The following is a 26,416-nucleotide window of genomic DNA, read 5'->3' as shown; positions in this document are numbered from 1 at the left end:
AATTTACCGCTGCCGCCTAATTCTGTCGGGAGTTACTCGCAGTGGCCCGCCGAGTCGCTACTGTCGTCGCTAGCGTTCAGCCGGTACGGCGTGAGCGCATAGGGCTCGATGCCCATCGCGGCCGTAAGAGCGAGCAGTCGCACCTCGAGGTCCGGGTCCATTACTGCTAACTACAACAGACGACAAGCAAAGAAACCCGACGCGCGCCGCAATCATGCCACCGACGCTGCTGCCGGGGTGGTAGAAGCGACAATCGGAAGTTGCAAAAGGAACGTCAGCCGATGACGTATTCAGGGGCGGGGCCCAGTCCCAGAGCTGCTTTCTTTATTTTTGTCTGGTGCCCCGCGTGGACGAGTTGAGGTGGGAGAGGAGGAGTGTAACTTTTAATCGTCTATATCTTCGTTGTTATTGACGCTAGGTTAAAAATTCTTGCGTTGTGGTGACGAGTGACGAAATGCCTATCTCTCCTCGGCTTTACTTAATCTCAATTAATTTATTGCATAGTCCCTTTAAAGGACCCCAGGTGGTTGAAAATAATCCGGAGCACACCACCACCGCGCCACACGGAGCACACGTGCAGCTATGTTAGATGCCACATGCTGTCATCGCTGTAGGCCCCTATACCCAACCTTCGTTAAAGTTCAACTCAGTCTACTAATCCTTCAGCTGTTAAGTATTGGTAAAAGGTTTGAATGCAATTCATAACCTTTTGTTATCGAGCTATTTTCTCGAAGGACAACGCTTCGTTCATTTTCCCGTTTGAGAAAGAAGTACGCGAAAGGTAAACCTTCAGCGGCGGAGACGGCTCTTTTGAATATATTACTAGTCTTTTACCATACCTGGCCATCGCCTGGTGATTGGCACCACCCAGGTTGTACAAAAAAATTAGAAAATTCTTTGTGCTTTGTAGCAACGTTAGATGTTAGATTTAAATTTTATAATGAGTTTAAGTTTACAAATTGCGTTCATATTATAATCTAAATATAATTTAAACTTACTAATTAAAATGGCATAAATTACGCCCAATTACTTCAATATATTGAAGCAATTTTCAAATAACAACGCAACTATATCTCAAACGCTGTGCCTTATAGGTTTTTTCAATGGTTGTGCAATGATGTTCTTTAACTAACACAATATTTGTTATTTATCTGAATTTGATTTGTAGATTGTGCATCAGATTTCTTGTACTGTATCTACCATAGATTTTCATACATAGCGAGAAAAGTTCATGAGAAAACTTTTGTTATCACCGATCATACCACTAAAACTTATAGGACCTGACCTATAAGACACCATTCAGTACTGTGTGTTGCAACTAAAACAGTGAGAAATTTTTAAAAAAAGTTTTTTGAGTTGTAAGAGCGCTTATTTTTCGGTGTAGTGTTGTCAGCGGTGTAGTGCAGGAGAATACAGCTAATAAGACGTGCTAATTAGCAGGCTGGTTAGCTATTACTGAATATTTAACTTTTTACCTAATACCGTTAGGCGCGTCATTTATGGACAGGCTTGTAGCCCACCGTAAGCTGCAACCGTATCAGTATTTAAATTTTCTAAAATTCCTTTCTTGTCGCCGCTGCAGCGCAAGCAATTTTGAGGCCTCACATGGCCGAAACCGAAACTGTGCAGCAAGAACGAGCGTTAGCCACGCCTACTAGCGCGCGTCACGCATCGGCGCACCTTTGACATGCTCACTGCCCCGCTCGCCGTTCCCAGTCGGACGCTGCCATGGTGCTGTGAAGGGAGCACGTAACACCCACACTGATGTGAACTCAAACATGCGTACGTCTATATGAGTGCAAATAAGAGCGTAAGCTGTCCTCTATAACGCACTCCTTTTTTTAGTCCTTTCTGCTTACATATGTGTGACAAGTGCTTGTAGCATGATTTCTGGCACCGCGGTTTCGGTTTCGCCCGTGGTCGACCTATGGAATCCTAGAATACGGAGTCCAATCTTCAGGATTCCGTTGGTAAAAAAAAAATAAAAATCGATTTTTTTCTTTTCCTGTGCGAAGAAACGGAGACAGGACGACGAGCAATGCAAAAGCACACACGACCGCGCTGACTTACAATCATTTTTTTTTTTTCAGAAACGATATGAAGCACACTATTTAGAACCTCAGCAACCACCTAGCACGGATTTTTGAATTCGTGAGTTTCGGTTTCATATCCAACTCCTCCGGCTACTCAAAGGCACATCGCCAACGTTGCTGCCTCAAATCCAATCCAATCCAATATCAAGCACTTCCACATCGTCAACATGGCAGCAGACTGGGAAGAGGTAAAGCGCTTGGCAGCTGATTTTCAGCGAGCCCAGCTGAGCACGACTGCTCAAAGGTCTGCGCTTCTTTATTCTGCAAATCTAAGACTTTAACGCTGTTAACAAAGTCTGGTTTCATACACTTTGAATTGTGACAGCGACAATGTCTGACTCTTCCAGCGATGTGTGCCGTGCGATTACTGCTCACTATGAACTTTCCCAACCGCGTTGGTTGAGGAGTCCGTTTCTTTACTGTCTTCAGAACTGTACATTTTGGTTTCACCTGAATAGCGGTCGCTTTCCGTACCGGTACTCAGCCTTGTCTGTATTCGCAAGACACGTTTTTCGAAGCAGTTTCGTTTCACTATTCCGTAAGCAGCCGACATATGGCTCCTCCAGCTTATCGACTAACGGTGCCCTCATCCTTACGTTGACTTAGGAGGCTTCCTCCGCCAGGCACAGATTTACGGGTTGCAAGATGTAGCTGGGGCGGGGAGGTAGGGGAAAGGGTCGGTCCTGTTCTCACGATGCAATTTGCGAACATTCCTCGTCCAAAAACAGTGTTAATGCATTTTCCCGTAGAAAATTATTCGGCTGGGGTAGAGCTGTAGTGAAGGCGGTTGACCCCTCCTCGCCTTTTAAATTCGCCTCTGCTCTGCGCCACCTCCTGCAGGCTGTCGGAGAGGAACTGCATTGAAATCGTGAAGAAACTCGTCGAACTGAAGTTGATTGACGTAGTCTTCACCAACGATGGCAAGGAATACATCACTCCGAAACACCTTCAGAAGGAGATCCTCGACGAGCTTACCGTGGCCGGAGGTAAGCCCCGAGTCTTGGCATTTGTAGAGCCTTCATCTTGATATAATTCATCACCGGTCTGAAATGCACTGGTGAGCTTTTATTTTTTCTCTAATGAAGGCTGATGACACATTCTAAAGAGCATAGCTTTGGCACTGTGGCTTATGTGCAAAAAGCTACACAAACTCTTTGTATGCTCACAGCTGAAAATTTCCAGCTAGGCTATGAAAAGTCATTCAAGCACCGGTAATGTTGCGTGCAGTCATGGGTGTCACGGTTAAGAGAGATGTGAAGTCAGTTTTTTTATTCTCAGTGAAACTACGTTTAACGACAATTTTCTTAATTGTTATTTGGCACACCTCAAATTTGGAGCGGCATGCATGTGGTATGCATTGCCAGTTACAAAGTTATTAACCACAGATTTCGCAAGGCTGCAAAGACTGTTTTGGGGACAAAATGCATAAATCAAAGTAGGATTTCGAATAACAAAACAGCGAGCAGATAGAAAAGTGAATTAAAACTGTCAGGCAGGTTCATCCAAAAGGCAGCACCAACATGAAAGGAAACAAGGAAGTCTATGGGCTGTTAGTAATAAAAGCTGCCCTCTTGGCAAAGGGCAGATAGCACAGCTCAGTTTTGTTATGTGAATTAATAATTATTCTGGCCGTATTTACACTTGTTTACGTTACACAACCTTTTTCCGCTCCAAGCTGGGTGGCGTTTCCCTGGTGTGATGAGTGCATATTCTTGACAGGCCGCATCAACATGGTGGACCTGGCCAACATTCTCAATGTGGACCTCACTCACATCGAGGCAAGGTGCGCCGAGCTGGTTCGGACAGAGCACAACCTTCAGATTGTTCTCGGTCAGCTGATTGACAGGTGAGCCATCATAGGACGTACTGCTGTTGTGGTTGTGTGTGCGGTTTAGTGTCCCAGAGCTTCGCCTGGTATTGAAGGGCAGCATAGTGGAAGGCACCTGGTTAATTCTGACCACTTAGGGTTCCGTAATGTGTAGCGACACTATGCACCACATGGGCACTTTGCCAGGGCTGTGATTTGATCCAGTGGTTGGCAGCAGAATGACTTAGACACTGTGCCATTGCAATGACCAGCATGACAAGGCATCTGGCTGTTTGTTTGTACCTTGCAGTGCTAGAAACAGCTGCAATAAAAGAAGAGACACTTGAGCAAGTTGCTATGGCATTGTGGTGAACAGGGACAGGACATAGGGAAGATATACATGGACCAGCATTCCTATCCACACTGATCATCACAATACAATTCAAAATGTCCGTTTTCCATTACGTTTGTGTCTAAGTGGTGGCCTGCTGTCCCAACGCAAAGCAGAAGCACGTGTTGCTGGGCTTGCCTTTAGTCTGGTCAATGATGGTGTTGGGCTGAAATTCAGCGGTATTCTGAATGTTGGAGTTGGAACTAAGGTTGAAATTCTCAGCTGCACGCAGTGGCATTTGCACATTAGAAATGTGTGTCATAAGCCGTGAATGATGCATGTTGTAGCTATTAACTATGAAACAGGTTATTGAGCTGTGTGTGTGCTACCATTTCTGGTTAATGTTCAGTCACCAGACTTGCGTCACACTCATCATCACAATTGTCACATTTCACAGAGTTACCAAAACTTCGTGGCGAACTGGTATTTCACCACACTTTTCATCTAGTTCGCAGTTTGTCAGTAGCAACATACCCCTGCTTCAGAACTGCAGCATTGGTATCTGGAATTCATGTCGACATATATACTAATTAATTTGCTACCAATACTAGTTACTGGATGTCATTCCTTGGTTAAAGGGCTGAGAGTTTCTTCTTTTTTGTTGTTTTTCTTTTCCCCTTCCCTTTTTCTTCAAGTTCGCTATCACTTGCAACATTAGTCTTCCTTCCTCCCTCATCTGTCGTGACTGTGCAGGTCCTACCTGGACTCCCTGGCTGAGGACATCAATGAAAAGCTGCAGCAGGCAGGACACATCACCTTCGGAGAGATCACCAAGCAGTATGACCTGCCACCTGACTTCCTTGAAGATGTATGAAGATTTCCTTTTTTTTTTTGCTCTCAGCTTGTCCGCTTCGGGATTCTCACCTAATGTGAATGCACTCTGTCTAAGCACACACACCTCACGAGAGTGGAGTGAATCTTAGGTTAACGCACTGATTAACTTTTCAGTGACAGTTTGAAGCATGGCTGCATTAACTAGCTTGAAGTGTTTCCATGATAGTCGTACGCACTGCAGTGTGACACACAAACCCCGTACTTATCAGGCTGATCAGGCAGTGGAAGGGGTTATCTGAGTGATGGTTGGAGAGCTGTGTCATCCCCTTCAGATTATTGTTTTAATTCGCCATATTGGTTGAGAGAATTATGCGTAGCTGTGTAAACCAGCTCCTCCAAAGCCAAAGGTTCATTAAAACTGTAGTGCGGCAGTATGCTCTTACAGTGCTCGCCTAGGTACTTTTCAGCACTCTTTTCTTTCCTATTGAACAAGTCTGTCAAAGGGTGCTCCAGTAGTTTGTTGTTTCAGCACAGAATGTCAAATTTTAAAATTTTTAGAATTGTGTCACAGACAGCTAGAAAGGCGACAATGGATTTTTTTGTTTGTTTGCTGCCAATGTTGGCCATTGATTTTTTTTGTTTATTTCCTCATAGAACTACTTCCTACAATGACCCTTAATTGAGAGTTACTTTTATGTAAAAACAATAAACCACAGAAGATTAGCCTTCGCCATCAGGGAACGGAAACAGTTGTAGTATCACCTTGTTTTTTTCTCTCGTGACTGCTCTCTGGCAGATAACTGTATAATGTTAATAATCTCGCTCACTGTACACAAGCCAGTTACACCAGAATTTCCACGTTTTTGTCTTGACTAGCCTGAGGTTTGTGTTACTGCAATCCGGTTGTGATTTCAAACTGCAGTTTTTGTGGAAATAAACACTTACCCCATTCCTGTTCACCATTACCACCACCATTACTACAGGCAAAAAAAAAAAACAGAGCCATTGTTCCATGTTAAAATTATTTTTTCATTTCTCTCGCCCTACTCAGGTGATCCACTCGCGGCTGGGAACAGTAATCCGAGGCCAGGCTGACCCACACGACAACCGCCACATCTTCACCGATGCGTACCTGACCCGGCACAAGTACCGCGTCAGGGGTGCACTCTCAGCCGCTATCAGGCAAGCACATTTTCGTTCAGCACTCATCTTAATGCTTGTTTGTCAGTTTAACTGCATTGCTGACATACCCTGTACTTAAGAGTCTTCATGCAGAGTGCAGGGTTTGCATTTGTTAGTCATAATCATCGTCGTCAGTATTGTCATCATCCAAGACAAAGACCTCTCCCGGATACTCCTTCACTTTTGTACTCGTTGCGATTGTCCTCTTGCGACTATTCTCTCCGAGCAAACATAGTGGACAAACTGAAGTGTTCCTCTTTCAATAGATCACTCCATTCTGATCACATTGGGGCTGCATTCACTGAAAGCAGAGCTTTTATAAAGTATAAAAGGTGAAGAAACGGAGCGCAGATATTGCCGCTACCAGCCGTTTCCACAAGCGAATGACAGTGATGTCGAGACGACGGAGGGTGAGGATCTCTGAGGACAAGCTGCACTGCCATTCACTTCCAAGGGGTGATCACAGAGCTCTTTTCAGACTTGGTGTCAAAAGTTTGAATTGTGAGCCAGAAAAAAGAAAAAAATCTATTTTTAAGTTCAACTTCTTCGGCAATAAATGCACTTTTCGCTGCCGGAGAAATGCCAACATAGCTGGGAAGGGCCGCATGTACACGGTCATTTTTTTTTTTGTGAACATTGTGTGGAAGTGTCCTTGATGTTGCCTGAGCCCTTTCAGTCTAAATAAATTGTAAATTGTGGGGTTTGATGTCTTGATGCGACACATGGGCTTTATGAGGGACGCCATAGTGGGGTGCTCCGTACTAATTAAGATCACCTAGGGTTTGTTCTATCTGAGCGATCATTTGCCTCTCTCGGCTGTGCTTCTGTTCCCTTGGCACACATCCTCTTAGCCCAAAAGGCAGCCATTTATCTGTCGTGTGCCTTGATTGTACAAGTTACAACATGGTTGCCTAATTGGCAGAGGAAGAAGACTTGTATGGCTGTCAAATCAAGACCCCTAGAGATGCTCTTCCGCTAAGTGGACGAAAGCCAATTGGTCGGCGTGAGTTACCAAAATTTGACATGCTCGCCACTGCAGAGGAGGTAGATTGGGGTAGTAGGTAGAGAGAGTATGGGTTTATGTGGGAGTGCAAACATTTCCTTACCGAGCCTCACATTGACTGAACTTAATTGCACTAGTAGTACTAACTGAACGTGCAAGTAAGATTCTGCCAATTGAGGGAGTGAAATTGGGGGCTGAAAAAACTTGCCAAAAAACAAGAAAATACAAGCAAACAAACAAACACGCAACAGCTAAATGCTGGGAATGCCCACTATAAGTGCTACTGCACTAAATACAAAATGAATGTAGGCACTGAAACTAGGTTTTTGGTAGCTTTCCAATGTACTGGCTCTTCTATAAAACATACAATAATAAAAATGTGCAGATCTGCTTTTTGTGACACATCTGTGGTGGACAGAATCTCTCTCTCCCTTCTTGATGAATGGTGACATTCTTCCTCATTGCAAGCACTCTTTTGCACCTGCTCTTTGTTTGCACTGTTTTGTCATTTTTGTTAAAATTGTGTACATCTCCTGATGCCCAGTGAAGTGTTGGGTTCTTGTGTGGTGCTCATTAGAGCTTGCTCCTTTTACTTAAGACTGTCCTGAAGTGGGAGAGCTGCTCCCCAAGGAGGAGTAGATTTGAAAGCGGGGAGTAGGTAATTAATAGTCATTTGCATCCAACCTAAGCATAGCTGTATAGCTACATTAGAAGAAAATGTTTTCTATAGTGTAATTCAAAAAGCCCATAGGGGGGCTCATCTCCACCGTGCATCTTATTCTTTTCTTGAATGGCAGCGGAGAAATTCGTATGTGCATGCTTCTAATGGACATGTTTCCTTTTCTGCACCCCCACCACAAAACAGGCCTGTGACCCTGAGTAGCCTGGTGAATGTGTTCAACTTCCCGGACAAGCTGTTGTACGGTAAGCGCTGCTCAATTTGCTTGATACTCACTAATGTGAGGTGTTGGAGGCTGGATTCCCTCACATGTTGATGTGAATGCACCACTGGAAAAATTAATTTCTTATTGATTATCTTTCAAACATTGGTACGGCAGCATTCTTCAGGCTGTTTTATTCTTTATTGTTATCATTACTCTAAAGCATATGTCCTGGCATTGGTGTTGAACCTTTTTCTTTACCGTTCTGCTTCTCCCTCTGGTATTGTATTCAGGGTAATATTGATTTGATTCTTAACTAATGTATATATTGTAATGGGACCGACCGGCAGGAGTTAAGCAGCGCAGCGAAGAGGTGGACGAAGTGCAGCTGGGATTTCGAGTGACGCCTGTGCCTGTGTCCGTTGTGTCGCCGTCCGACCAACGCCAACCGACTTGCGCTTCGAATAAACACCTTTACAATATCTATGGGCTAAACCTCCAGTTTGGCTATAAAGGCAGTGTATTTGGGGTGCGGGATTCAGGTTTATTTTAGCTAACTAGCTTTCTGTGCTGTGCATTGAAATATTAGTGCGCATCTGTTCTTGTGGTTTGCCTCCGTGATTAAGAACAGTGCTTATGAATGGCATAAACGGATCTGTGAATACCACTGCAATATACGACGTTTCGGCTGGAGGACCAGGCTGGTCCTCCAGCCGAAACGTCATGAATTAAATCCTGTTATGTTTTTTAATTTTTGGTGATATATATATCGGGTTCGATCCTCGAATTTCGATGGAGGCGAAATTCTGGAGGCCTGTGTACTGTGCGATGTCAGTGCACATTAAAGAACCCCAGGTGGTCGAAATTTCCGGAGCCCTTCACTACGGCGTCTCTCATAGCCTGAGTCGCTTTGGGACGTTAAACCCCCTTAAAACCAAACCAAACCATATATATCTCCCTCTCCTCTCACTCTCCCTCCCCCCTCTCTCTCTCTCTTGCACGCGCACGCTTTTTTTTTATTTTTGTGGCATCCCAGCTTTTGATAAATATACTGTATGTTTCAGTTGTGCGAAAGATTGGGCAGGTTGACCTTGGGCATGTTTATAGTTAGCCCATGTTGGACTTCCTGTCGAGGTAAACTCATTTTCTCTCCTCGGCCGTGTGCAGGCATGATTGAGGAGCTGCTGAAGGAAGGCCGGCTGTCAGGCACCCTGGTGGGCGGTCGTTCGGAGCGTGCCTCTTATGTGCCGGACCTCTACTCTCGCTCCCAGAGCAACTGGGTGGACGCCTCCTACCGGCAGAACGGATTCCTCGGTGAGGCTTGGCACCCTCCTTATGGGCTGGCTAGTTTCATGTTGCCACTTTGTGCTCAGAGCACAGGGGACCAGGAGAATGTACTTCGGTATGCCTTGACAGAAAGGGAAGTGGTTTGAGAGGGGGCTTATTTTTCTTTAGAATCAGAGCCTGCGAAAAGTTCAGCATGCCAGATGTAGTGCATTAAATGAGTGCACAAGTTCAAACAGGCAAACACATTCAGTGCATGCATAGGCAATGTGCACGTTAAATCAGTGTAAACGATGACTCGAAAACAGTGTGAAACTTCCTTTACTGAAATCTGCTCCCTTCAGGTTTGATAACTTTACTTCCTGACTTTTTATTGGATGTTGCATTGCAGTAGACTCTTGTTAATTAAAGGGACACTGAAGAGAAATTGAAGTTGGCTTGTATCGATAGAATACCAGCTCCTGATCACAAAAACGTCGCTCTTACTGAAAACAGAGCTCTTGTAAGGTAGAAAATAGCAAGAACCAAAATACAGGTATCGCCACCACAGGCCGAACTCGCAAGTACAAGCGTGGTGACGCCATAGGACAAGAGATGCCACCTTGGAGGAATTTTCCATCCTACTTGGTTTTGCGAATCTCTGAGGCCGACAAAAGTAGGTTGCGCAGATCAGTATTGAAGTAAGTTTTGTTTTAAAACCAATAGTGCACTTTTATCACAAAAGGAAGACAGGCAAATGACAACCTGAATGTTGGAAGCAAAGAAAACGAATGCTTGGCAGCGCCACAGGCGGCCAGGAGAGTTTCGATTTGTTATGGCGCTTCGCGTCTATGAGCTTTGCGTGCCCCGTGGTTTTGTTTTTGACGCGCCTCGATTTACAAGCGCCGAACAGCAGAGGAACTCCAAGTGCCGCTTCAAGTGCTAGTTAACCTTTGAAGGAGCCTGTTAAGGCTTGTCAGATGATCGCCACGGTCGATGAAAAGCTATGATGGCACGATGGTCGGTGATCGTACAAGGCAGCAATTGTGTATTCGCACGCTTGCCCGGCGAAACATTCCCGGCTGTGCCAGTCAATTTCAAACTACTTAAAGGGACACTGAGGAGAAATTGAAGTTGGCTTGTATCGATAGAATAGCAGCTCCTGATCACAAAAACGTCATTCTTACTGAAAACAAAGCTCTTGTAATGTAGAAAATAGCAAGAACCAAAATACAGGTGTCGCAGCCACAGGCCAATCTCGCAAGTACAAGCGTGATGACTTCCTAGGACAAGAGGCGCCACCTTGGAGGAACTTTCCTTACTTCATGGAACCCACGAATCTCTGAGGCTGGCAAAGGAAGGTTGCGCACCGCACCGCTAGCCGTCAGAAATCACGGAGTCTGCGTTTACGTCACGTATCACGTCACTCCGTTCTGTGACGTCATCAGAGTTTTCCGTGTCGTCATAAGAGTTCTCGAGTTTGAATCAGAGCGGCGGGAAAAACTTTCTCAACTTCGAATCCAAATTTCTCTGAAATAAATGCATCTTTTGCGCCCGAACAAGTGGCAACAAAGCCATGAAATGCCGAAGTATCAGATTTTGCTAACAAAAAAAAATGATAGAGTTCTCCTCAGTGTCCCTTTAACGGAAATCGTTTATTAGGGATGGGAGACAAGGTACAAGGGAGTTCAGAAAAATTGCTGATGGCCTAGCTCTGTTAGGCCAGGATATACCTAGTGAAAGCGCGGAGATTTCTGCATCAGAAGAGCGCATTCACTAGATGCGCCTTTATTGACGTTGTAACTTGAGCCGTCGTGGCGGAGCGGTAGAATTTCCGCCTCAGACGCCGAAGGCCCTGGTTCGATTCCGAACCTCGGCACTGGACTTCTTTTCTTTTATTCAGTGAGTGGGTGGGGAGTTTCAAAGGCTCCCATGGATGCCGCCGCTGAATACGTTGGTTAGCGGTTAAGCGCAGGCTCTGTTAAGGCGCGTTTATGCTGCGGCGAGGCGCGCGCAGCGCGCACTGCGCGAAGTCACGTCGGTCAAAGCGAGACCCTCTATACTCCAACTGCGCTTGACCGCCGACGTGTCCGGCGGCCTCGGCGCACTCTGACCGCACTGGCGGGGAGATTGGAGCATGTATCTATTTCGCGCCAAGTGCGCCAGCCGCCGCCTACCCGGCCAGACTAATTTGGCTCTGTGGCGAGGTGCGCGTTATATTCAATAGCTGCGACAGTTGGGCGGAGCTGTTCTTTTCGAGCTCGGCTATTTTAATCCATTCACAGTACATATCTGAAGGTACATGGAAGTTTGTGAGAGAGCCAGATCCAGTGGACCCGTTTGATCTAGCGGAAGCCGTTGAAGCGTCGTGCGCCGGCTTTGGTTTCAAGCCGCCGACTTTAAACGCGACCACCCTCGAGCACCCATTTGTTTTTTGTGGCAAAAAATAAATAAATAACTTGGCCCATGCAACCATAAGAGACCTCGACGCTGCCTGCTGCGCTGTGCAACCGCTCCGTTCAAGGAATCACAATCCGTTGGGCCCAAAGCCCCGGCCAGCCTCCGATGGGCGCAACGCACCCCTCGCGACTCCTCGCACTGCGGTTATGATATTTAGTTTGCAACGGCTGCTCTATGAGGAAGGGGGAAACTACTCGCCGGCGCCTAACCTCACCGTGCTCCCTCAAAAGCATCGCACGCTCTGTGGGGCTGAGGTCGCTGAAATGCAGGCCAGAGTTTTTGCGAGAACTACGTCGTCGGGTTCGGGAACGGGATCCATCGTAACGCTGGCAAGACGCCGGTGCAAGCGTAAATGAAGCGACGGTGGCGACCCCCGATAGATGCCTTCAACGTGCGGCGGCGGTAGCTTTCATTTCGGCAGCTGCTAGACCGCACCGCTAGCCGCCAGAAATCACGGAGTCTCCGTTTACGTCACGTTTCACGTCGCTCCGTTCTGTGTCGTCATAAGAGTTCTCCGTGTCGTCATAAGAGTTCTCGAGTTTGAATCGGAGCGGCGGGAAAAAAATTTTCAACTTCGAACCCAAATTTCTTTGAAATAATTGCATCTTTCGCTCCCGGACAAGCGTCAACAAAGCCATGAAATGCCGAACTATCAGATATTGCTAACAAAAAAATTTTGATAGGGTTCTCCTCAGTGTCCCTTTAAAACCTCAAGAGACCAGAGAGTTTTGTTTGAAATCGAATATGTTTAATTTTCGATTTGTATTCGAAAATTGACATTCGTGAATTTCCGAATATTAGAAAATTCCCGGATACTCGCCAGCGATCGTATACTGCGCATACTTTCATAAATTCGACCGTGGCGAAACGACAATATCTGGGCAAATTAGCCGCTGATCGAGTTAAAATTTCCAGGAAAACAATACAGAGGTCCTATCCGCTTTCTTCTCCGCCGTCTATCACGCGGACCGACCGCGTCCTGACGCCGCAAGGCTTCACCTCGTGAGAATTTCCCCAAGTGGGCTTTCCCACATATCACCCGTGCTGCGAACAAGATGGCCAACGGACCGCTTCGAGCAATCGCAACCCGAAATCGCTCTTTTTTTTTTAATCATTCGGTAATACGTTACATATTTAATGCCCACATCCGAAGAATGTGTCCTGTCGCCTTCATAGCTCTCCGTGCGTGACTTCCGCCATCCCGTTTTGTTAGCTACGCTATGCGGGAGAGCCTACTTGCGGAATGCCGCGGGAGCCTCCTGAAGGGTAGCGCCGAGTAGTCACAACAGGGCATTGTAACCTGCACACCTCTTTAGCGGGCGTAACGGCGGGCGTGGCAACAATCGGAAGGCCTCTGTCGCTAGGCCAAAAAAATAGCCTGGCTGCATAGTTTCGGTTTCTGAGCTTCACCGCTGCCCCGTGGCAGCTTCAAATGTCGGCCCACATATTCGCCGATAGTCCAATCCCAGCTCCGCGCGGCTTATTTCTCTTTTCTTTTTTAAAAACCACCTCGCCGCTTCGACACCAGTGTGTGTTCCTCGGCCCCTTGCTTGCATTTGTGTTGTTCTTCCAGCACTCCAAAACGGGTGGCTCGTCACGGGCTTACAGGTGTTAGCGCGATGGAGCCGCCTCATAAGGCCTTACTGCATCTTAGCATTTTCGGCAGCATTTTTTTTTTCGGGAGGCGCGGGCAATTTTATTAACAGAGGTCTTCGGATGAACCGGGAATTTCTTCCGGTCCCTTGAACTCCGAATGAACGAGGTTTAATAGTTATCATGTTATTTTTTTGTTGCCAGTCTTGTCATTTTATGGATTTTGTTTTGCATGACCTCATTGTAGTTTGGATACTGTTGTGCTGTCTAATCAAGTAGTATACGTTTCTGTGCACATCATGTTTTTTTATATGGTACTGAGGCAACCTAGTTTTGTTTATTTTAGTTGCAAAGACCATACACTATTTTGAAAAAAATGAGGGCAACAATGGTTGCTTGCTCATCGTTTTCTGAAATTTTTTTTGTACTGAACAGATATTCGATTCGATATTCGAAGCCATTTTTTCTTCATATTCGTATTCGATTCATATTCGAAAGTTTCAATATTCGCGCACCCCTAGTTATCAATAATGCGCTTCTTTTGCCATCTGGAAAAAAAGGTCCGAATTATCCTAAGGTCGAATAGTCGAATGGTTACCAAAAAAAAAAAAATTCCAGGAACAGTTTCGCACCACAGCAACTTTAATTGACGAAAAAAATAGGTAATGGTCATCTCCTTTTAAGAGAAAACTGTGCAGCAGTGACGATTTTTTGCCATTTCGTTGTGGTGTACTGCATTCCCACTGTTGGAAATAACAAGGCAGAACTGCTCCAAAATAGCAAGGCCTTTCTTGGCCTCTGTCACAGATGCGACCTAGTAGCGGTGAAGCGTTCTTGCAAGCGGTGGGGTCCATGGAAGGAGATTTCACTACTCAACGAGAAGCTTGTGATAGCATGCATTACCGACACACAGGACACCACAGACGAACACGAGGGGAATGCACGTTTGCGCCTTGTTGGCGAGACACCCTCTAAAAAAAAGAAAAAGCAACACACCAAGTAGCATTCGAACCAGCACCCAGCTGGGCTTAGCTCGCAGACGCACAGCCAGTAGCCGCAATCGCCACAGGCTGGTAGGGAGCACAAGAAATTAAACTATGTGGCGACGGGGCAACTGCGATCGACAGGGCCCCCCATTGGACCACGTCTGAGTTGACTGGTTGGAAGGGTCGGATTTTCAGTTCACGCAATGCTGCAAACCTGACTCATCCGACCTCGATCACAGCTTTTTTGTGCACCGGGAGCGTTGGAGCAAGCCAAGAAGTTTGAATTGCAGAATATAGGAGAAATCGTGGTGTGAATTTTGTATTGGTCTGTATGATATTAGGTGTGTAATCATTTTTCACTCAAATAAGGGTTTGCATTATTTCTCGTATTTCACTCACTGCTCATTTATGATGTCAACAACTTTAATTTTTTTTTTTTGCATCTGCTGTCTGTAATTCATTTTTACAATTGTTCTTACAGGAGGTCCTGTCCACAGTCTGTGACTTTGGGACCTCCTTCTGTATTCCAATGTTTTTCTCTAACCTTGCACCATAAACATGTAATAAATGAACCTTGAATTAAGCTGCTTTAAAATGCATTGAAAATATAACCAGCCCACCAATATTTTTACATTTCTTTGAACTAACCGAAAGTATAAATTATCCAAGTTTGAATTATCGCGAATCTACTGCATATGACATCGTTGTATCTTTGCATATGTTGCTTGATTACCTTACTGCATAGTGTGTTTTAGGGGAGTCCCCAAATGTGGAGTAGATTTGTAATAAGGGACTAAATGCAGCTCTATGCTGCTGTGTTTGGGTGGATGCCGATGAGTATTAACTCCCTTATTGCTGGTACCTTCTGTGTGCATCTCTGATACGCAAGCGTAAGGTAGGCACACTTGTAGCTGTGCTGAGAATGTTTAGCTGTACAGCATTTCATTGGAGAGCTAAAGGGGCTCAAGTAGTTTTGTAAATATCATGCTGGCAGCCATAGCGGCATGCTTTGGATGAATTCATGGTAGTCGTTAAAATTTTGTGATGCAGTTGAGGGATTTTCATCAGTTCACAAAGAGTATTCAGTGGAATTGATTTCGAATCTCAGCCACAAGCTTTTTCTTCAAGCAGCAAGCATCTAAAGACCTGAAAAGAATTAGAGCTTGGTGTAACAAGAAGTCCAAAGAAATTCGTTTCATGGCATTTCGCAACAGGACAGTCATTTAGAGGTCGGGAGTTTCATAGTTGACAGGTTCGTTTCCAGCATCCCAGCTTGACTTCATGTTTCGTTGACACCCTGTCATGCTTCTGTATTTTATGGCCCATATGGTTTGGGCTTTACTGTTCATCGATAGATAGTCATGTAACATTCTACACTAGCTGTGTTATTGCTCATGTGCCAGATTGCTTTTAGTAAAAAGTCGCGGCATAGTGTTTTATGTGCCTGAGTATTGTTAGTGTCGTGTTGTAATAAACATTCCATTAATATACGAGGTGCACACTACAGCAGATATGAAATGAACCATGAAGTAGTCATGTCAAGAAAAAGCGTGGAAACAGGATGTAGGCAAGAGCAGCACGAGTGCTGTCTTGGCACTGTTATCTTAACACCACCTCATGCTAATTAGCCTAACTGCAAATTGATCACAAGTACCACGAGGTGCTAACCATTGCGCTGTTCTTGAACCCGACCGTGCTCTTGATGCAAGCACCGAACTCTTTGAAACCTCCTGACTTGGTTTATTGTTGATTACACCGTGTGGCAGAGATCAATGTTCAATTGTTGCTTCTGGCCATTGCACAGAGTACGATGCCCTGACGCGACTGGGGATCCCGGACCCCAAGGCGTACATCCGGCGGCACTTCAAGGACGAGTCACTGGTGTTCCTCAAGACACTGTGCATGGGGCAGACGCTGCTGGCACAGGTCGAGGCGGCAGTCGATGAGGCAGCCGCCACGGGATCTTGGGTGGACATTGCGGTCAGTACTGTTCTTCGATACCGGCCTACCAGTTTTCGGTTCTGAGCAAGTGCAAGTGCCCAGCCCTCCACCAAGCCTCTTCCAAACAAAGTACCTTTTTTTTTCAGTGAAATTTTTCAGTGAGAGAGTGGAATTTCAAGTTACAGTAGAACCCCTTTATAGTAAAGTCGCTCGGACCAGCATAAATCTTTACTATGTCAGGGTCTTTACTATATCAGTTGTTGATGGAACAGCTCTGAGGATGCTGTCTGGCTGCTTACTTAACACAGAATGTTGGTTTATAAAAGAAACACTTAGAAATACCTTACACCTGGCCTTTATCGTTCGTTTATGTGATAATTATTTATTTTCAGTTATCACAATTCATGTTATCACATTGTCGATTTTGTTTATGTCTTGGGAAGCACTGCATCTGCGCCAGTACAACGTTAGGAATATAATGCGGATTTTATTCCATATGAAACCAAAGCTTCGTGTGAACATTTCGTCGGCTTCTGCAGCCTCAGCATAATTTCAGAGGCAATAAGTTTAGAAATGTGCGCGGCTCAGTCAAGCGCGGCACAACCGCTTACTCAGTGCCACCATAGCTTTTTTGCCATAGCTTCCCTATGCTTTGCGCTGCCTTGCTGCGAAATTTCGTCCTTTTCTTCCTTTCTCTGCTACTCATTGCAGTTTTACTGTCTTTCCTTTCTCAGGGAACCGTGCTTCCTTCTTTCTGCATTCGTAAGCAGCTTTGCTTTTTTTTTTCCGTGCGCGCGCGCTTTGCCTCACGGCCCGAAGGACTTTTTGAAGTTGGCTTCTCCTCAGCTATTGAGTGTGGTGGTGAAGCTGTCTCAGAAAAACACCGTTTTATTGTCTTTGTTATCCGTTTGCCTCCGAATGTTGGCCCCGCGCGTGCTGCGTTGTTATCATTCCGCGGGAAGTACGTTGCCACGGCCGGACACTCTTTACTAGAGCCGTTTTTTCTGAAAAAAATCTTTACTATAACCGAAAAAAAAATGTACAGTCATCTATGGAAGGCAAATGGGACCACAGTTTCACTTTACTATGTACGAGTTTTTACTATAACCGAGTTAACTACAGCAGGGTTGTACTGTATATTTTTCTTTAGATTACTCCTATGCAATAGCTTATTGCAAATAGCAGCGCAGGATATGCTACCATGCAGTGAGTAATTTATGACAAGATATCCTCTGGCACTTGCAGCTCTTGGAGCTGCTGAGTTGTTTACAATCAAGAATAATGTGGCATCACTAGGTGGGAACAGGAGTCCTGTGAAGACCACAAGGATTAGCTCCCGTACTGGAGCGATGCTCAGCATGGAGTTATGGCTGTGTTTGTGTAGTGTCTGATTGTGGATAACAGTGGCTTCCTAGCAGGCACCAAGATGATGTACTAGTAGTTGGGGAACAAGAAAGCTGGTATATTTGCTTGCTCCTTTTACACAAGAACGATAAAAGAAAACGATGGGTACAACAGTATACCGATGGCAGTCAGGCACGGTACACCAAGGCCTAAAACCCGTTAGAACTGTGGGCCAGTCACGCACTGCTGTCCTTAAGTAGGCAAAGCCCTCAAGCAACCGTGGGAACCTCTCAATGTATGGCTGTGCTCAGCCAGTGATCAGTTAAAACTCAGAGACGCTCTCCGCTGGACCTCAGTTCCTCATGTGCGCAGCCAACCCTCACCGTGTTTTATGCCAGCTGTTTTACATTAGTACTTTGCGGGGCCGGCAGCTGAGGTGCCTGCCTTGCTGTCTGGGTGCATTGCCCACCCACGTCTTGCTTTGTCTGGCAGGGAAAAGATGTTACGTTTCTCATATAGTGGAAGAAGCATGGGAAAACTGCAGGCAGTTGAGTCTCAAGGGCTGGAGCCAGACACGGCTGTTCTAAGTGGGTTCGAGAGCTGTTGCTCAGACCTGGCCAGTCTGACGGATCATGTGCCGCTGTGCTGACACACGCAACATTACGCATCACTCACAGCAATGTAGGGATTTTGACTTCAGAAGTAGTGTGACAGCTTCGCCTTTTCAGAGGGTGCAATAATCAATGCTAAGGTCGATATAAAACACTTATTTTGCACTGATCCCATTCCATTTCTGCATTTCCCACCCTTTATCATTGGGTGAAATGGGCTATGACTCGAGTGTTGCTGGAATAACCCTTTGTGGCATAGCATGTGCAATTGTGCACACGAATTTTCAAAATTCTTTCCGGAGCATCTAGAAGTGTTTTCACCAACTCGGTGATGCTGGCCACATTTGAAATCTCTGCTGGACAGAATGGTAGGGTCATTTCATGCCTAGAGAAAAGGATCCCTTTTCAAAACCAAGAAATAAAGATGGACATCTCCAAGTTCTATAGTGTGCCTAGGAAGTGGATGTCTGATGCTGCAACTTTTTTCTTCTATGACGTGGTGGAATCTTTTTCGTTGCAGAAACAGCTTCATATGATAAAAAAAATTCATAACTGGGCATAAACATTTTTCTTTAAAGGAATATAGGCAGCTAATTTTGGTGGCATGTTTTCTTCTCTACAATTATGCGGAAGACACTACTATGGATGAATCACCATGTGATATTCTATGACCGCTCAGTAATTTATAATAGAACTTTTTTGTCATGCTGTTTCGGTTTCAACAGCCGAGTGGTGACTGTGACCTCAGAATGTGGTTATAGGTCACGTGAGGCATGAAAAAACTGCAATATAATCGCTGCTTCTACATTCGTTGTCATTCCATCCTTTGAGGCAGGCTGGTTTTAGCATTCTAGTGTGTTAAAACGAGGAAGCAGTGATTATATTGCAGTTTTTTCATGCCTCACGTGACCTAGAAGCAGATGTTGATGTCATAGTCATTGTTCGGCTGTTGAAGCCGAAATAGCTTGAGAAAGAAATTTGATTATAAAGTATGTAGCAGTCATAGGAGAACGCCACGTGATAACCCATATATAATGATACCTTACGCATTATTGCAAAATGAAAACATGCACCCAGAAGTTAGGTGTCTATACTCCTTGGAGACTAGGGCTAAATTTTCTGAGCATGAAAGTGTACAGTGTGCGTGAATTCTTAAAGTTTTTTAGCCATTCGTGTTACTTTTGTGAAATAAGAGGTTTGAAATATACACACACAAATCTTTATTTTTTTTTATCAGTAGAACGTAATGTGTGTATTGAAAGGGAATTCCAATAATGGAGATCAAACGCAAGTCATGGTGTTGCATTCAGTCATTAACGGTGGTTGGGAAATGCAGAAATGGAATGGGATCATTGCAGAATCGTTATATATTATGGTCACTTATTGTCACATACAACTCGGGTCTGCAGTGAAGCTCTGCCCGCGTTTGGGACTGTCACGCACTGTTCCTTCGCGACAGAAAACAGTTCATTGTTAGCCTTTTCTTGTTAACTAAACAAAAAGCTAACCACATTATGAAATCATAAGCACATTAATTCTAATGCCTCTGACTGGTTTAACAGTGTGAAACATTGAACTGTTGTTTTTGCTTGCTGCTAAGGTTGGTTAGTGGAGTAATGCAGCATCTGGCAGGCTATGGTTCATTGTTGCCCACTGCTGTTTTTTCCAGTTGTATCATAATACTATAGTTTTGCCACAGGAGACTTGTATGATTGCACTATGCACCTTTTTTTTTTTTTAGAAACAAAACTGAAAACGTTGGGTAGGAACAAAACCTTGTAAACAGCAAAAAAAAAAAGATGCATTGTAAGTTCAGGTATTGTGCATTATACGTCATTGTTAGCAGTGGCATTTCTGTCATTGCAAGCAGAAATATAAAGAGAAACGAGGACTGGAATTGTGTTCCTAGTTAGTTCATAGTTGTGCCCATTGTGTAGTCCTTGTTCCGCTTTCACGTTGGCTCACTACTCATTTGAAACGCACTGAGCGGTGCCTAAAGAAAACCAGGAGAGCTGGCGATGAATTCATGTTTACCTGGCAAGGGAATCTTTAGTGTTTCCAAATGTGCGCTTCCTACAGACAGGAACTGGGCAAGCAACATCAAGAAATCCCAGCTGCGTAAATGGGAGGAGAGGGAGTGCACACATGGAGGCTAGCCCTGATGTTCTTGCTTTCACCACTCCTTGCAGCCCCTGATGCCGTCGGTGTTCAGCGCGGAGGACGTGTCGGGTGTCATCCAGTCAGTGCTCAAGTCTCGGCCCCGCAGCAGCAGCCAGCCTGTGCAGCAGCTGCTGGACACCGTCGTCGTGAGCGACGCTTTCGTTGAAACCTGTGCGCGTTCCTTCGACCCCCTGCTCACTGCCAAGGCCGAGCTGGTGAGGAGGAGGCTCTCGCATGGCTTCTGTACTTTTTGTGCAACGCAAAATACTTTGCACTTGTAGAAGCTTGGCCGAGTTGAAGGCTGGTCATTGTTAAAACAGCGCGGAAAAGGACACTGCGTCCATGCCTTTTTTGCGCTGTTTTAAGAATGTTTTTTTTTAGAGTGCAGATCTGAGGTGCCCTGGCTTGCGCATCTCTGGCAAGACCGCCAGAGTGACGCCAAAGCAAAAAGCATGGCAAACCGGCAGAGCTGTAGCAAAACTAGCAAAACGGAAGAGCATAGTGAAGGATGAAAGTAGGGTGTTAACGAAGGGAGGGTGAGAATGGAACGGCAGAGGAGGTGCTAGTGGTGGAAGTGTGAAAGGCTAAAGTATAAACTGGCAAGTGGGGAAAGAGGATACAGTGGATGCAGGCGAAAGGAGTTGCGCTCAGCTTGCACCGGTTGTTGCGTAATGACTTCCTAACTGTGTTTACAGATACCGTCATTCTTGCAACATGCACTGCAGCCACGTGCACAGAATCAACTGTGGGGGATGCAGTAGCAGGTAGATCCTCCTGCAATCCCTCCTGAGGCACCACACATTGAAGGCGACTTGTTGCGTAAAGATTGTGGTCCCCGTAATTGTAGCACAGGTGGGTGGCTGATTATTTCCAATCAGCATAAGATCTACCACACAACTGCTACTAGTCCCTGAATCGGCAGTCGGACCATCAGCCAGCACATACATGGGCGTCCATGGGGTCCGTTTGTGGAGTCCATGCTGGTTACCATAGGAACGGCATGCACTACAGTGATTGTGTGCCGGCCATGCACGTCATGGCCCACTTCAAATGAAGACGTGTCCTTTTGGCTTTAGCATTCCTCCTTGAAGCAATGAGGCAAGCACGTTGCAACGTGTTCTCGCAAAGAGTAGCAAACATGGGAGAGGACGCCGGAACCGGGCAAGGATTGCATCGGTCGCTCTACGCCCCTGTGCGACAGTTTAGCAGTCTAGAGGTCTTGTGTGACAGAGCAGCAGTGCTTCACATTGTACTCCTCATGTAGCGTAAGTGTCGGCCAAGTTTTCTGTCTCAGTATATCGCAAAATCAAGCTAAACTCAAATTTGACAGGGAATACCGTCAAATAAAGTTTTTTTCTTCCCCGCCACGCATTGGGGGCCCGGCTGCTGATGGCTGCTGCTGTAAATATGTCATTTAATATCATGTAAAACAAGTCGGTGTGCATACATGCAATATGTTATGCAAGTCTTAAATCATTTAAGCATTTAAGTGATTTTTCTGCAGGGAACTTGTTGAAATGCATGCCACTGGTTTGTCTTGACATCAAAAAATGCGATGAGAGTAAAATTAGCATCCTGCCTAACTTATAAGTTGAGTTAAGATGTTTTGAAGTTCCCACTTCAGAAACAGGAAGAAAAGTTTGTATCTCTGTTTCTCCAGTGAGGAATTCGAAACGTCTTGACTTAAATGTTAGGCAGGATGATAATTTTACTTTCATTGCATTTTTCGATGTCAAGACAAACCAGTGGCATGCATTTCAACAAGTTCCCTGCAGAAAAATTGCTTAAATGCTTAAAGACTTACATAACATATTGCATGAGTGCACATGGACTTGTGTTACATTAAATTAAATGCCATATTTAGAATCAGCACTCAAAAATACATCTGAACATTGCATCTTCATGAATAAAGATATTTTTTCAAAGCAAAATTGCAGCATTATATCTGGAGAACTTTTTTTATACAATTTTTTTTATACAAACGCCTGCAGACTTGACTTACTGTGGTAGAAGATTGGTTCAGCATTTGGTGCATTTCTGAGTGCATGCTACGTGTGGCTACATTGTTATATTTCTTTCCATGGCAGATTTTTTGTTTTCGTTTTTCACGGAGCACTTGGCACAGACATGTTGTTTAAACTGTAAACATGACGTCGCACTAAAAAATCTAAAATTCATCTAAGTGGAAAAGCAAGAATGTTATTGCATAGAGTAGAGTCCTGTGAGGTCATGAAGAAATTGGTTTGACAAACTGAGAGTCTAGTCAGAAAACTATAAATTAGGAAAAGAATTATTTTGTAAGCATTTCCCCATAATGCAGTGCCACCATAATGCATGAAACAATTTCTTTAAACTATGCTTGCAAGTGGGCTTCACCTATGAAACTTCGGGGTGCCATAGAAAATGAGTCATAGGAGCGGATGCGATTATTAAAAAAAAAATAATGAAAAGTGAAAAAATGAAAAGTGCCCAGCTATTGCAATTTGAAAGCTACGGACCCCTTAAGGGCTGAACTGATATTCCAAGATAGTGTGCAAGTTTGAGTTACTGAGACCTTAATGAACAAGCAAGCATGGTTTCTTTTGAAGGCATGTTCACATTAGCACTTAGAAACAGTGCCAACACAGGATATTACAGTACTATGTCACCAGCAAGCAAGTTGAGAAAGCTCCCGATGATTTTGTTAACCTACCTTTTCAATGTAAACAAAAGGCACCTTCCCATGAGGCTGAACATACCACACAGCACGCTGACTTTGTGCAAAATATTGATTGTGTGACCCAAGAAAAACTGCTGCAGGGAACACGATTTTTCAAGCACTCTTTCTAGCGTCTCCATTGAGGCTAATGATAGCCGCCATTCCGGGAAAGTGGATGGCTACAATTGGTTCATTTTCAATACTTTATAGTATATGTATATGTACATATGTTGGTCTTAATTGGTTGCAGTGCAATTTGGGCAATGTGTAGAGCTTAGCAAACAGTTGGCAGGGCAGCACACGAATTCGAAACTATAGTCACATTTTTTGTTGCCGCAACAATTGCATTGCAGACGTGCGAGTTTGCTGCACCATGTACTAGATGGCCCCCCGTGTCTCTCCCCTGTTCACTGCTGCCATTCTTACTGCAAGGCTGCAGCCGCAAGAGGTGGAATACACAATCGATTTGTTGCCCTGCAGGGTGAAACAAAGCTTGCTTGTGTGCTCTGTCGAGCAATAACCATTGAGTAGTTTCCTTTCAGCTCACAATCATGAGCTAATTGATCGTTGTCACTTAATCCACGCTAATGATTGACGCAGATTACTTGCACGATTGATGCCCACCGGTTACATATATTGTAATGACCTTCTTCTGTACAGTGGCCAAGTTGATTACCCTGGCTCACAGTGTTGCCATTGCTGGCGAAATTGAGTCACTGCAAGTGTAAAATCTCTATGAGGGACAACCTTGGGAAAAAAATGCACAGTAAACAGTGGCCAATTTTTTTTGCAACAACCACACATGTTATGCATGATCATTTCAGGGCGAGTACTTTACAAGACGGAAATCCCGAGCAAGTATTTGCTTTTTCTAGTAACGTTCGTTACATTTGCTGCTTCTCCTACTTTTTTTCTTACCTGACAGTGCCTGCTTGAAGAATGAACCAGTGGGTAGTGATCTGTGTCTCGGCACATACAACCCATGTGTGATGTAGAGCCATTACAATGGAGAAAGACAGAAATGGTTTACTTTGAAGAGGCCATTTGCATTTGGAACCATTGTGCTGAATGAGAAAAAAAAAAGTAAATGGAGGGAACAAAGATGAGGCGCAGTGACATTTCATTTTGTTTTCCGTTCTTTCTGTCCTTTCTCATTGGTCGTGGCTTCCCGGCGACGTAGCCTGCAGTGGAAGAGACTAACGAAAGAAAACCAAAAGTATAGAAAACAGTACGAAACACTGCAAAACAATGTATCTGATCTTTCGTGAAGCGCATCGACGACGTTTCTAAGGTCTTTTCTAATCTGTGGCTTTTTGCAAGTGCACAGTGTTGAGAAAGATCACGACCTTTCTGTATCTTGACGTGTCACAGGAAATGTCAAGATTAAGAAAAGGTCACAGCATCACCTGTGTAACTAGTGGCTGTTCTGCTGTATTCAGCAGCTGTTCCAGCAGATAGTCCAAGTGGCACTGTTGGCGCCACGAAAGGGAACAGGCTCATGACATGACATGTTTGTGGTCTTAGCATTTGTGCCTGGGCACCAATGTGTGGCATCTCAGGCTGTCTTTTTACCTGCTGTGTGCTTTTGTAGTCGTTAATTATTTTTGATTGGATTTGATTTAGATTTGTTTTATTTATTTTGCCCATTTACTTAAAATAACTTAATGACCTTATTGTGGACGATTGAGTTAGGGGAGTTGCAGTTCTCGTCATTCATTGGTTGGGACAAGGTGCGTAGTTTATCAAGACCTGAGGCATGTGAAGACAGGACGGAACAAAAATAGTAGACTATGTATATGCTGGTAATCAGGGCTTATCAGAGATGGGCAGCTTATATGCATTTTTGTGAACCTGTGCGGATGACACTTTACTTGCAATTTCTATTTGTGCTTATGATTGTTGATTGTTTCCTGAAGAAGAATGGCATGGAGACAATGCTGACTAGACAGACAGTGCACTGTATTGTTTGTTTTGTCGGTTGGGATTGTCAGCGATTTTTTTCCTTTAGGAAATATCAAACTAACTTGTTCTAGCATCTGCATTACTTATCACGCCAAGTGTTTGTGTGCTTTTGTTTGTTTCTGCCAGTGCCAGATGCATACTTTTCCGCCCATTCGCAATAGACTGTGATGGCTATTCAGTGCTTTAGTTTTGATATCAGCCAGATATAGAAGCCAGCCCACATTGACACTGGCAGAGGAAATGCTGTGCCCCTCTGCTTGTTGTTGCCTGCCATTTCCTTAAGAGGGACACTGAGAAGAATTCCATACAGTTTTTGTTGGTGGTAAAAGGCAGTTGTCAGAATCCTTGCGGCTGCGCTTGTTTTCTTTTCTTTTTTTGCCGTGAAAGATGCAATTTATTGCCAAGAAAATTGGGTTAAAGGGCGAATCATTTTTTTCACCCATTATTGGGTTCAAATTCATGACGCCTACCACAAAAAGGACTTCATGGTCACCGTCTTAACTGAATGGTGATGTTGTGCCTAGCTTCCAGGATCTGTGGACGAAACACGATTGGGACGAACCGCAGTTTACTCGCGAAATCAGCTGCTGGTGGCCACACTTTCATTTCATTTATTTTTTTTGTCCTTTCCTAGCCTTTTACAAAAAGGCTCTTTTTCACTGAACGTAGCGTCTATTTTGTTAGAATGTGGTATATTCTGTCGATACAGTCGCTTCAAGTGCATTGTTTTGTGGCACCGCTGCGGTGGCCATGTGGTTGAGCATCTGCCTCGCATGCGGGAGGTGCGGGGTTCGATCCCCACTGCCACCGGGTACCCACCGGGGATACCATGGGTACAAGCTTTGCCTTGCCCTGGTGCTTGGCTTATTTAGGATGAAATGCTTGGGAAATGGGTCTTCGACCCCCACCTTGAGAATTTGAAAATACCTTGTGCCATGGCTCTCTTTGGCCATAGATGCCCTTGCACCATAAAAATCCATCATCATCATTGTTTTGTGCCCCTGCCAACTGCCTCAGGATTCCCAGAAGGGCGTGGTGTTCTTCGAGGCGGCACCACCACCGCAGGCACACCACCGCCAGGCAGCGGCATCCACCCCTTCTCCAGCTCCCGTGGACGATAAGCAGGAGAAGAAAGACGAGCGACGCAAGAAGGCAGCCGGTACGAAGGCGCGCCAACCACGAAATTTGCTCGCTTATGCCAGTGTGTCTGGCCACTTGGGTGGCTTCGTTTTGGCCAAAAGAGTTGTGTAAGAGAAGTGCACTTACC

The 26,416-nt window shown here is 44.9% G+C and overlaps 1 protein-coding gene across 2 annotated transcripts in view; it reads left to right on the top strand.

Moving 5' to 3' along the window:
- The first annotated feature begins 2,206 nt into the window (after window positions 1-2,206).
- The window catches only part of Ufl1 (UFM1 specific ligase 1), a 40,294-nt gene continuing 16,084 nt past the window's right edge, over window positions 2,207-26,416 (top strand). For both annotated transcript variants that reach the window (XR_013307391.1, XM_077632610.1), the window contains exons 1-10: window positions 2,207-2,337; window positions 2,934-3,079; window positions 3,813-3,939; window positions 4,985-5,099; window positions 6,117-6,247; window positions 8,116-8,174; window positions 9,299-9,445; window positions 16,238-16,413; window positions 20,519-20,704; window positions 26,167-26,308. Coding sequence is in view for 1 of the 2 variants with exons in the window: in XM_077632610.1 (XP_077488736.1) it covers window positions 2,261-2,337; window positions 2,934-3,079; window positions 3,813-3,939; window positions 4,985-5,099; window positions 6,117-6,247; window positions 8,116-8,174; window positions 9,299-9,445; window positions 16,238-16,413; window positions 20,519-20,704; window positions 26,167-26,308 (1,306 nt within the window). In the remaining variant the exon portion in view is untranslated. The remainder of the gene's footprint in view (window positions 2,338-2,933; window positions 3,080-3,812; window positions 3,940-4,984; window positions 5,100-6,116; window positions 6,248-8,115; window positions 8,175-9,298; window positions 9,446-16,237; window positions 16,414-20,518; window positions 20,705-26,166; window positions 26,309-26,416) is intronic.

Source organism: Amblyomma americanum, chromosome 7 (assembly GCF_052857255.1).
Source record: "Amblyomma americanum isolate KBUSLIRL-KWMA chromosome 7, ASM5285725v1, whole genome shotgun sequence".
In the NCBI taxonomy this organism is placed as follows: domain Eukaryota; kingdom Metazoa; phylum Arthropoda; class Arachnida; order Ixodida; family Ixodidae; genus Amblyomma; species Amblyomma americanum.
This window is presented reverse-complemented; position numbering and strand designations above follow the sequence as displayed.